Below are 12,788 nucleotides of genomic sequence, written 5' to 3'. Positions count from 1 at the left end.
TGTCTCAACAATGAGTCTGTTCTCCTGTTAAAACTTTGCAGTGTCACTGCAAGTTTCACAGATGCCATGCTGAAAATGCAATGTATAAAATTGCTGCTTATTACTAAAGGTGAGAGGCTTTTAGTTTAAACACCAGGGCTACACAGTGATAGCAAGCACTTACCTTCAGATATTAAATAGTTTAATGTGTGTCTTTTTTTTTCCTGATCTAAAATGTTTAAAAAGGTGTTACTTCCACTCCGGGTGTTTACAAAAAGTTAATTTGAGAGCTGTGTTGCATCTTACCCGGAGATGTAACAGACAAATCCATTAACCTACTATCCTTGCTTTAAGGACACTCTAACAGGGTTCAGCTTGGGAAGTTGAGTATCTGAATTATTCATGATCATAATCTAAATGCTTTAGTTCTGTTTACAGTGTCTGTTAATTGCTTCAGTATTTCTTTATGATTAGAAACATTTAGCTGTCCTAATCAATAAGATGAAGTGCTAGACTGAGCAGTTCATTAGTATGGCCCTGTCAGCTCAAAATATAGAAAGCTAAATGTGGTCATGACTTGCTCTGGTAATTTCATTAAGCTGGGAGATGTCATGTCTTTTCTGAAGGGAATGAGATTTTAAGTAGACAGTCATAGGTTGTCATGTTGTTAGAGTTAAATTGATAGCACTCTGAGTAAACGGCCACATTTGGGTTTTTTTTCCCCCAACTTTAGCTGTCTTCCTAGCTAAGGCAAAAAAATACCAAAAAGCTCCCTATTCTAAAACCACAAGGCAAGGTCTCCATAAATTTACAACTTACAATTTTGAATGAAAAAAATGTAAAATCTGCCACAGTACGACTGCTGTGTGCTTTATTAATTTAATAGAGATCCCAGTTGGAGGAGCTGACTGTGAATAGAGTTCGCATTCACACGTCACCTGTGGAATGACTAGCTTCTATTTTTATTGAAATTTTGATAGGGTTGTGTTGCATCTATAAGGAAAAAAAAAGTCATTAATTTGGAGGATTTTTTGCAAGTATTTTTTTATAGATGTGTCACGTTTGAGATGCTCTCCGGAGTTTCTGAACATGTTAGGAGGAGTAAGCATGTGATAGTTGTACTGATCATCAAGGCAAGCCAGACAAGGTGTCATCCCAGTTATTGGAAAAGTCTCTAATTACCCAGTGGAAGGACAGTGATGGCTGACTCTTAAATCATACAGAGCTTATTAGTTCCACAGGAGAAGAGAAATTTAGATAGTAAAGGGAAATCTCTGCCCATAGAAGTGTTCCTGCTTTATTTTTTTTTTTAAATTGCGGTAAGATGTTAACATCTTAAGGCAGGAAAATAAGTGTTCTCTCCTTTTCTAAAAAAAAAAAAAACAAACTTGTTTTAATTGTGGCATTTTAACTTACAGTGCTAAGCTAATGTGTTAGGGTAGTTAGATGTTGACTCCTGCAATGTTTCTTGGTGTGATTTTTTTTTTTTTTTTTTTTTAATTACTGTAGGCATATAAAATTCATGAAGTTTTTTTGTGTTTAAACAAAGAGTGGGGGAACTAAGATACGGGGTTTGCATACCTCTTGTAAGACAGTAATTCTGTTTCTTCAGTTTTTCATGAATTTTTAAAATTTTTAATTTTCTCATTGAGAAGCTTTCTAGCTAAAAGATTAAAAGTTAAAAATAGATATTTAAACCCAGTTGCATACTCTGCTGTACCTCGAATGTGACGGGCTCGCCTTTGGAGCGTGAGGGACAGTGGAGAGCCATTGACTCCTCTCTTGAGGAACCTAACCCAAAGAGGAGATTCATCTTTGCGTTCTGTTTGTCAGATGGTAAAACTGAAGCGAGTCCTTTCAGCTTATACCTTCTGAGGTTGGCTACACCAGAGGGCAGAGTGAAAAGAAAGAGCTCTTGACCTGCCTTACTGCTGTGGTCCCACGGGAGGGATTTAAACCAGTGTTGAGGTTTGTGGGGGAGGAGGGTTAAGTTGGTTTATAAATGCAGGTGGGAAGCTCACAGATGTTCCAGAATTGCATTTAATCGGGAAATTGTTGAAGGCAGCTCTGATGTTTGGCTCCGTACCCCAGCAGCGCTTGGGCGTTTGAAGGAGGGAGGCAGCCGGGTGGTGCTGGGCGGCTCGGGGCGTCATGGGGAGCGTGCCTGCGGGAGGAGAGGAGAGGCACTTGGAGTGGCCTGTATTAAGCCTGGGTATTTTAATGCTTGTTCGGGTAGGTGGTATTCTGTAATACTTTGCTGTGAGCAGTCCCATTTTGATAGCACTGCAGCCACTGCATTTTAAGGTTCAGGAAACAAAGCTTAGGTGGAAGCTGCTGGTTTTAACCCACCACCTTTATAAGGCATGATGAAATACAGCCTGCATGCTCAACTCTGAATGAACTAGAGAGGGTCTTGAAAAAAGATATTGTGAGATATGGTGGGGGTTTTTGTTTGTTTTGTTTTGAAAACTTGTTACTTTTTTGCTAATTGTTAGTGACCCCCCACCCCCCTCCCCGATATAGCACTAGTATACCAAGTATGTTCAGAAAATTAAATTTCTGTTATCGCACTCCAAGTATGCATGTTGTTCTGTGTTTAGCCCAAGTTGATAAGGTGATCATTTTGGGCCCCAGAAGGATTTTTTTTACAGCTTTAAACTCTGTGTAACGCTATTGTGTTCTGGATTTCTGTAAAGACCTTATTTACTTTTCTCAAATCTGCCTGAATCAAACAATTTCAGCTTTTGCTGCCATGGGTGGCTAAGCCTAGAGTTTGGTTCAGGCTTGCTTGAGCTGTTCCTGCTTTGGATGGACTGAACTGTCAGATGTGAGATTAAAACTTTTATTTTTCTTTCTCCTCCCAGGTGCCTGCCGATGGAAATGCTGGGTTGTTGGCAGAGCCTCAAATTGCCATGTTCTGTGGGAAACTCAACATGCACATGAACGTGCAGAATGGAAAGTGGGAATCGGACCCCTCCGGCACCAAGACCTGCATCGGGACGAAGGAAGGGATTCTCCAGTACTGCCAGGAAGTAAGTACTGTCCTCGGGAACAACTGCGGTGGTTGTTCTTCTGAAGCACCAAAGTGCAGGCACGTGCTGGAGAGCTGAGTCTGTAGGAACCTTCCCTTTCTTTTTTTTCCTCTTCTGCTCCATTGCGCTTTTGTCCTTTTTAAAGAGGTTCTCCCCAGAGCCTGTTAAAACAACTTCAAAACCTGGTTGCTGGGGGTCACTGAGGCTGTTTGACAATTTTGTCCCTCTGTCTTCTGCCCTTGGGGGATAATTTTGTATAGTATATGCACAATGAACTTCTTGCTTATAAAGTATTTTGAATAAAGCTGAGGTGACAGTTTATTATTTGAAATGCCCTTGTTCTTTCTGGGTTTTGTATTTGAGAGCAGAAACTTATTACCTGCTCACTTATGTCCTAAGAACAGATTGTGGATCTAATTTTGTTTTGTCTCCATGCTGTGATAGCGTGATAACCTCGTACCAGCGTGTGACAATTTGAAAAGAAAATGCGGATTTCATGCCATGAAACAAAAGGGCACGGCTTGAATCGCTTTAGTCCTTATGTCTTTCTATGCCATCTCTGCCTTTTTTTTTAAGCAGGGGCTATTGCTTATTGGTATAGCAGTAGCTGTTTTGCTTCCTAAATGTCAAACCAATTCCTGTGAAAATGCCTCTTTAGAAAGCAAGATAATTCACTCTTCAGGTTTCTGCTCTCTTAGCATCTTCATTCCTGTTCTTTCACCCATTGATTGTTCCTTCTGTTTCTTGCAGTGTTTTGTTCAGTTTTTTCTGAATTTCTAGCAATATTCATTTTAAGGAAGAACTTGTCATGGCTATTAAAATTGATTCTTCACCAGTAGCTTTGTCTCTTTACTAGAAGTATTACTTTGTGAAATTCATGGTATTTTTGTTTACCACTAACAAAAATACCAAACCTAACCTACTAGTAAGGTTTCAGAGGTTTCTTCTCGTTTTCCATTGTCTTCTTTGAATTATCTGAATAAAGTCAATTTATGCATAATGAAATTATTGAGGGTGAGAGAAGGAATAAGGAGATGGAAGTAGACAGTCAGTGAATAAAAGTCCACAAGGTAGCAAATCTTTCTAAACTTACAGAAAGAAATATGTGAATTTACAGGAAGTAAGAGTAGAAAGTTCAGGTGGTTTTAAGGCATGAATAGCTCAGTAGGTTGGCAATTCAATTACAAATGCTGCAGGTAGGGAAGGATTCCAGAACAAGGACTGCAAATTGCAAATCTCAGCTGAATGTCAGGTGATTTTGAAATTTTGGGTGGCATTTAAAAAAAAAAAAAAAAAAAAAGCCCTCTTAAAAATAAAGTGAAGAGGAAAGCAAAAGCAGTCAGAAGGTAGTAGCCATATACTGTTAGATGACAAAGGGAATAATAAGGAAAGCTGTGACTGCACATAAGGAAAAAATTCTTCGCCATGAAAGTGGCCCTGCTGTGGCACAGGCACCCAGGCAGGCTGTGGAGTCTCCGTCCTTGGAGACTGGGAGAGCTAAACTGAACAAGGGCCAGAGCAATGTGATCTGGCTGAAATGTAAGCCCTGCTTGGAGCAGAGGAAGGTCTAGATGACCTCTGTAGCTCCCTTTTAACCTCAATTTTTTTGAGAGTCTGAAATTTTCTCCCGACTGGAGAAACAGAGGAGAGACCTTCTGTTACTTGTGTTACTAAGGGTAAATATTTAAACTCCAGTGTGATGGATGGTAGCCTTGATTTGTGTGCTGACAGTTCATTAGCTTCATATTAGATGATCGCGTCATGATTTTGGAGTGTCTCTTTAGCTATGGTTAAAAGCATAGCGTAGGGGGTTCTGCCTTGTCGTGGGGCAAGGTGCTGGCGGGTCTACACCCTAAAAATGGGGCGAGCATCTTACTGGTTTTAGTCAATCTACATTATTATGGGTGTGTGATTAAGCAGCGTGGTCTCTTTAACTTCAAGTGAGCAGTTCTGCTGTGCGGATCTGGCTAAAAACCCTTTCCTTGCTGTGCTCACCAGTAGGCTGTTGGTTTGTGGGAAACTGCCGATGTTCTGGCTGTCCCGCCCGATCCCACACACCTGAGCTGCGCAGTACAACCAGCTGTAGGGCACTGGTATAGAAGGGGCAGGCTGGTCTGGGGTGAAAGAGCATGTGGCATCACCGGGGCTCTGTGTCAGCAGCTGGTGTGGGGGTGGGGAGGAATCATGTGAGCCACTATTTTTTAATACTGGTAATAAATTTAGAAATAGATAGCAAGTGTTAGGAAGGTTGTATCTGCTGACAGCAAGTTAAAGGGACAAGCCACATAGAAGTTGACCCAGCCTGGCAGGGTGGAAAGAAGCTCCCGGTGCAGTGAGACTCTTCTCGGTAGTCTTCCCTGCGCCCGGGTCTGTAGCATGGTGGGCTTTGACTTTGGCCAGGAAAGGGCACTACTGCTTTGCGACTGTTTAACTTTCCCATGACCTGACAAGAGAAGCAGAAGAGTCAGATAAAAGCACCCACTTCTACCAAAGAAATTAATTTGTAGAGAAGTGCTAGTAAATGCAACTCAAAATGGCTTCTCAGCTGTGGGGCACACCTTGTTGCTTGATGCTCCAAATATGCTTAGTATCCTGGGAGTAACAAGTGAGGTGGTTTTCCTCTTGCCTTCTGCTGTTTACATAGACAGTGCTTGCTGTCAGGCCCAGGGAATGGGGTAAATTCGTATTTTCCCATTAGCAGGAAGCAATAGGCATCAAGGCTCAGATGTGGTACCTCTAGCATTGGAATAGTATGCCGGTAAAAATCTCCTTTTTGATTACTTTTGCCAAATACGACCTTTTCCTTCCTTTTCTCCTGTTCATGCTGCTTTTTTCCCCAAAAGGAGGACTGCTAATTCTTGGGGTGCTTTTTTTTTTTCCTCAGTATAGGCAGAGGCTGAGCGTATGTGCTCTGCTAATCAAGCAGACAGGTACGTTGCCTGAATCTGTGTTCTTCATGCTCTCTGTCACCGTGGCAGCTTCCTTGTTTCTTCGGTCTTGCTGTAGCAGCAGCTGTTAGTACCACTCTGCTGAGGTACTGGGTTTTTTCCCCAGCTTTGAGCAGAGCCCTGAAATGACAGGGAACAAGGGAAGGTAAGACTTTTGCCTGCATCTCCAATGACAAATCTGTCCATCCTGGTTTTTGTTGCAGATACCTTGTGTAGCTCTGCAACCGGCATTGTGATTGTGGCTGTAGTGCAAGAGATGATGCTCTACTGCGGTAGATCCTGTAGAGGTAGCTTATGCACCCAGTTTCTCCTACACCAGGGGCATGTCAAAAGGAGCCAACTGGGCAGAAATTCAATGAGCAAGTACAGTGGAGATCTTGCTCTGTGGCTCCTTGGCTCTAAAATAATACAAGTTTGTACCTTTTATCAGGAAACTCCGGTTAATCCAAAATGATACTCTGTGTAAGCCTCTGGCTTTGTTTTCTTCCATGGAAGGTATCTTAACAAAAAATAAGAAATAAAATCTCCCCTTTCAGCAGCAGAATTTACAAGTAGATGTGTTCCTCGGCCTCCCTAAAAGCTGTTTTAGAGCTTTTCCTGACAATGCCAGGCCAGATGTAGAGCACTGGGCTGGAAGGTGCATGAAGTACAGAAGGGCTTACATTTACTGGGAACCTTGTATCTTTTCCTTGAGATTGTCATCGTTGCCTTTCCTCGTCCACTGCCAGCGTAGGTGGATTTTGAAGTCTTGATGCAGGAAGTAGCAGTAGAGGAGCATTGCAGGGGCAGAAAGGGAGGAACGGGGAATAAGCAGAACCGCCTACATGTTTTAAAGATGTATATCACTTGTTGCTTCGCTTCTTTTGAGTGGGAGCTCAGTGCAGCCCAGGAACTGTCTGGATTTATATTTGGACAACACATCACGGTTTAAAGATGACAAAGCTCAGACCGTACGTTACTTATTTGAAAGGAAATGGAAGATACTTGAGTGCTACCTTCTAACTTCCTTGAGCTCAGTTAAACTCTGCCACTGAAGTCACAAGAAGTGGTTCTGGAAGCAGAGCACATCCATCTCCTCTGCCTTCAAATCTGCACGTTCTCCCTTGTTCAGCCTAAGCTAGTGGCTCTTCTTTTTTTTAAATACAGCAAAATCAAGCTTTCTTGGGTGGAATGAGATGCTGGTTAGAGAAGTACAATTTACTAGTGGTATCTTTTAATCTCAAACGAGCTAGCATGCCACTATATTAATTGTACCCGTTATTGAAAAGTAGAAGGGCATGGGCCTGATCTGCAAACAGCTGTCAAATGCAAGTGCTGCAGGTGCTAGAGCAATGTTGCATAAATGTAAATGGAGTGGTTACACCTGTGTATATGCCAAAATCCTTAACGTGTTGTGAGTGTACTAGCTGACACTTCAAATCAAGCCATCGGTCAGTCTAGTCCTGCTGCTGACACTGCAGTACCAGCTGTTTCAGAGGGATGCTGGAAAAACCCTGCCATACAAAATTACTGGGTAACTAGCCCCCTGGGGAAAGTTTCTTCCTAACAGCCCCTGATGGGTGGTTAGCTGATGTCCTAAAACAGGTGGGGACCACTGCTCCTGGATTTTGCTTTTTGTTGTTTTGTGGAAGAAACCAGGTACCCCTACCCACACATGTTCAAGCACTGGCGTGGCACGTTACTGTTGAAGGAAGGCGTGTTTCGGAGCAGGCTGTGCTCGTGCTGGAGGCCTGTCAGCTCCTTGTCTTGCTAAACAGTTTTCATAAAACCGATCCGGAGCCTGCCCTTTGGCAAAGTATGTGTTTTCAGAGTCACATGAATATGTAGAGTAGGAAGTTAATTTAGGTGTGCTCAGCTCCCTGTTTAAACAGAATGAGTGTTCAGATGGAAGATATTGGTGTATGTTTTACTATATTAACAATTTCGAACAGCTACTATGTGCTGAATTTTATGTCTAGTAATTAGGATACATTATATGAGTTCCTTGAAGGACTGAAATTATTTTGCCGTCTGTGCTGAACTCATGTCCAAAATGAATTGTAAAACCAACACTCACAGCTGGCAAAAATTTCATTTTGTCTAATGCATGTTTTTTTTCCCCACTTAGTTTCATTTGGAGGTGTTCATTTCCATTTTAAGTATGCATGGAGTTGAACAGAATGGAAAGGAATGGTTCTCAAAATTGGGTGGTTTTTTTCCAAGACCAAACCAAAACTACAGTAAAACTAGTTTGGGTCTGGATATCACGTGCATGGTTGAGCAGATGGAGTGTAAACCCCGGAGCCGGGCGATCTAGCTGCGCCGTGTAATCAGCAGCTGGCTTGCTGCAAGATCTTTGGCTGGGTGCTTAGAATAACTTTCAGATGTAGAATATATGTTGGCTTTGGCAAGTGTTATACCTGGCATCGCTGAAACCACATCATGACTGCTTGGTTTCTTTTGTAAAGTCATGACATGTGTCCGTGTTCTTTCTAAACATCATTGAGATCCATGAGCATCTTGCACTGAATGTCTATTTTTGCAGAAGTCCTCCCCAGAAATAAAAAAATTAATTATAAATGCACACTGCTATGCTCTTAACTATATTTTTGTGTTACGTGGAGCAGAAAATAGTAGGGTAAATTCAGATAACAGATAATTCATTATAACTGTTGACAGAACAGTGTTGACATTTCTAATCTCTAATCATAATACTTCCAGAAAGGATGATCTTGTCACTTGCTCAAATCTTCTGTGTTTATGCCACGTGTTTAGGTAAGCTGCAGGTGAAACCCAAAGCCACTTCTTAGCCAGATCCAGTACAAGCTGGAATGTGACCATAATAAGGTTTTGACGTTAACTCACCCCACAACCTCTGGCTTCAAAGTAGTCCTCAAGTCCCCTGTTTTGTAGATGGGCCAAAAGGGCCATCAAACGACTGCCCCATCTTCATTTTTATTTACTTGCTTGGCTCCCTACTGCCATCATCTCTAATAATCCTTCCGTGCTTGTTGCCCTGGGGCCCACGCCAGGCAGAAGCAGGCAGGCAGGACTGATGGCAGCGGTTCCCTCCCTCTCTAGTCTTTGTCCTTGTTGAGAGCTTCTAGAGATTTGTTAAAGGGTTTGTTGAACTGGCAGGGATGCTGAAGATTTAAAAAGAAAAAAATAGTTTGGCCTTTTCTTTTGAGAAGAGAATTTGAGACGCAATGAAAATGGTCTTGCTGCTTTGATAATGGTTTCTCTCCATGTTACCTTGTCATTTTCATCCTAATATGAATTGTTGTTTTTATCTAGGCTGCATAATGTGCTCTTTCTAGTTTCTCAAACCAAATAGCCACTGTATTGAAGAAGAAAATTAATTTTAAACCTGCGCTGCTTTAAATTCATCAGCTTAAAAAGCCATACGTTTTGCTCTGAGGAAAAAGATCCACGTAATGAAACAGCATGGAAAACATACAGATTTTTGGCAGCACAGACTGTCCTTAAAAACAAATGACATTTTCAAGGCAACTGTGTGTTGGTATACTCTGAGATGTGCACAGTCATGCTTAAAAGTTTGGGTGAACAGTATCTCAGCACTCTTTGGATTGATTTTGAGGTCTTTTGTTTTACTTAGCTTTTGGTCCACAGCAAAAGTTGAATTAGTTCACTCTGTCTGCCAGTGCTTAAATCTCATTTGCTTCAATGAAGGCTTAGATTTTGGAAATATAGGGTCTACTACTGATGTTGTATTTATCCTCCAGTTAAACCTTGGTATGCTCACCATATAAACCTTCTTGAGAAAGAAGGCTGGGCTTTTTAGCCCTGGCTGTAGTCTACCATTTAAATATATTTCAAATCAAGTGACTAATAAAACTTGGAGCATATGTTGCGAGATAATGCCTGCCTTTCTTTTGTTCATAATAAAAAGGTCCTCTCTCTTTTTTTTCCCCTACATAGACCTTTTTTTGCATGTCTCGAAAAGAAATGAAATGAAAAACATCAGGATCTTAGTATGTTGCTGCTTTTATGATAAATTTTCCAACTCCTTTTGAAGTAACGTGTTTTTCTTGTGGAAGGAGGGTGCTTCTGCTTTGAGGCTGAGGGAGGAAAAAGGATGAAAACGGAGTAGGATTGTCTGCATAAATATATATTTAGGTAAATGTGTACTGCGGTGTTTAATGAAGCTGTGATGCTCCATTTTCCCCTAGATTAATTTTGAATTTCACAGATATGATGGACTAGATAAACGGCTCAACTTTATCGGCGGGTTCCACCAGCATAACGTTTGTGCCAGGAATACGATTGGTTCTTCTGTCCTTCTAAAATATATGAATGCAATGGCTGTATGCAGGGTAGTCCTATTGCCTTTTTTGGTTCATAGTTGAACTAGCAGACAACCATTTAGCATGTGATCAAGATGTCAGAAGACGTTTGCTGAATTGGAGGTATAAAAGACAAGATGAAAACGTTTTGCATTAGCATCAGCATGCTGGGCTCTGTGGTTTGCTCCTTAAGGTTACAAAAGGACCAGCTAACCACGCTTGCACAAGTCTCTCAGCGCGCCTAGGGAAGGGAGCGAAGCTCGACTGGCCCAACTTTTGGCCTTATTGAAGCCTAAGAAACTTCCGAGAGGGCTGTGGAGTGTTGCATGTGGTCTGTAGAGATGTTACCTCTCCTGCACCTGTGATGTTGCATGGAAGGTGTCCTGGTGGGGACAACACAGCAGACCTCTACTGCTGCGTTTCACCATTCTTTTTTCCTTCTTACATACAGAGTTATCGTAGTAAGCTGTCTGCTATTTTCTTTACAGATACATCTCCCAAACATCTTACACTGCGTAGCTCTGAGATGGACTGGTAGCAGCTGTTCCTTAAATAAATAACATTGTAAGCCTAAGAGGTACTAGCTGTAAAGTGTGATGATTACCTTAAGTAAAGAAAAATCTATTATAAATATACAGCTGTTACATTTCAGCCCTTTTGAGGAGGAAATGCCCATGCTAATCTACTTTCTTTTCCTCCAGCTTTCCAGACCATGCTTGCATGGACATTTCTGTCTGATACAGATCTGTCCCACTTCTGCTGAAGTTATCCTGGGTCCCCTTTAACTCCTGGCAGTTTCCACTCTGAGGCAGTTTTTATTCTTGGGGAGGGATGTTTTCAGAAGTAGGTCAGTTCCTTGATCCAGCTTCTGTGTTAGCGTTGACTCGTGGAGAAGTGTTAGCAGTAAATGGACAAGGGATGGAATAAGGCAGGAATCATGCCCTGGCAATCTCAGACTTGTGTCCCATTAAAGGCACTGAAACCGCAGCCCTAGCATCTGCGAGTGTACTTCTGCAGATGGATGGGTGCCAGTGGGACTCCTTCTTGGGACTGGTGCTCCTGAGAGCTGAGAGGCTACTAGCAGGATTTGGGTGTTTGGGTGGATTTGAGTGTTTAGGGGTTTCAGGTCTTTTGGGTCTTCATTACGTCTCTGTGCATGACTGGGTGTATGTGTGAATAGGTAGTATGCTTGGTGGCATCCCATATTTTTTGGGTCATCCGCATCCCTTATGGATGGCTCTATAGTTTTTCTGTGCTATATCTTATTGCTTTTTCTTGTGGTGGTAATGTTACTCTCTTCTGGGGGTTTTCTTTCTTTTTCTTTTCTTGGGGGGCAGGTTTCTTTTTTTCCTCTTGTCCCCGCCCCCGTTTCACCCTCATCCATCTACTTTGAAATATATGGAAATCAGAAAGATTGACTACAGATGTGTTTATTTCACTGTAACGGTGCATATGAAGCTTATTAGTAGCAGGCAGCGGGCTGATCTGTCTAGATTGGTAGCACAGAATAGGTTCATGTTCAGAAGTCTGTCTTTGCAAGTAAAAGGGCATTATGCACGTATTTTCAGTTGTCAGTTCTGCAGGCAAAAACAAAAAAGGGAAGGACAGTTTCTCTCGCTCCATAGCTTTGAAGCTGTCAGGAAGGTGATGCTTGCTTGAATTCATAGCAGGGCAATGCCCCAAGGTTGGATGGAGGAAATATTTCTTGATTTCTGGGACATTCCACTTTTTCTCAAGCAGTTTATTACCACCGCTTTCTAATTCATACGGCGGCATTATCATCCGGTTAGCCTTTATCCAATTAAAATTATTTAGTACTGTACTGAGTGCCTGCTTTAATTTTCCAAATACTGTATACCTCTGGCTAATAAAAAAATCCCACTGATAATCTTTTTTTTATAGATGTGTGCTCCTTACAGAATATTGTTCTAGATGGTTGTGGATTAATTATAATTTATAATCATGGAGAGGTTTCTGAATATCTGGCCAACTATTGATGGCTTTATCCATCTTTTTCCTTTATATACATATAGCATGGGTTTTTTAATAATTTAAACAGAATTTTAGCTGCTAATTTTCTTTTTTTTTTTTTTTTCTTCCCCTCAAGTGGGGTGAGAATTTCACTCAAGGGGTGTTACTGCAAATTGCTAATGAAAAAGTTGGAAAGGTGAGGATTTTAGATTTTTAGGTTTTTTTCAGCGCTCTTGAGGTATCTGGCTTAATGTTGAGACTGAAAACAGACCATTGGATTTAAGTTCCCTAAGTCTATTCCAGATTGTTATGAGGCCTTAGGGTGAATCCTTGCTAGGGAAAGGGAAAGTGTCCTCCTTTTTAGCTAAGACAGGAGATACTGATACTAGAAAGATACTGTTTAGTGTTTAGAAGATGCATCACAATATCTGTTAAAACATCAACTTTGTATTTTGTGAGTGCCAATAGCTGTTGCATATATTAACATAAAAAAAAGGAAAATTACTTGTACAGCAATGACAATACCATGTTTAAATTTTTTCTTCTGTCTGGATATGAGTATTGACACATGAATA

At 41.4% G+C, this 12,788-nt stretch overlaps 1 protein-coding gene across 2 annotated transcripts in view; it reads left to right on the top strand.

The window, feature by feature from the left end:
- Nucleotides 1-12,788, top strand: part of APP (amyloid beta precursor protein) — a 239,861-nt gene that overhangs the window by 41,552 nt on the left and 185,521 nt on the right. For both annotated transcript variants that reach the window (XM_076352421.1, XM_076352429.1), the window contains exon 2: nt 2,844-3,011. In XM_076352421.1, coding sequence (XP_076208536.1) covers nt 2,844-3,011 — 168 coding nt within the window. The remainder of the gene's footprint in view (nt 1-2,843; nt 3,012-12,788) is intronic.

This window comes from Aptenodytes patagonicus, chromosome 1 (assembly GCF_965638725.1).
Source record: "Aptenodytes patagonicus chromosome 1, bAptPat1.pri.cur, whole genome shotgun sequence".
Taxonomy (NCBI): Eukaryota; Metazoa; Chordata; class Aves; order Sphenisciformes; family Spheniscidae; genus Aptenodytes; species Aptenodytes patagonicus.
Note: the sequence above shows the minus strand (reverse complement) of the source record. Positions and strands in the feature narration are given on the sequence as shown.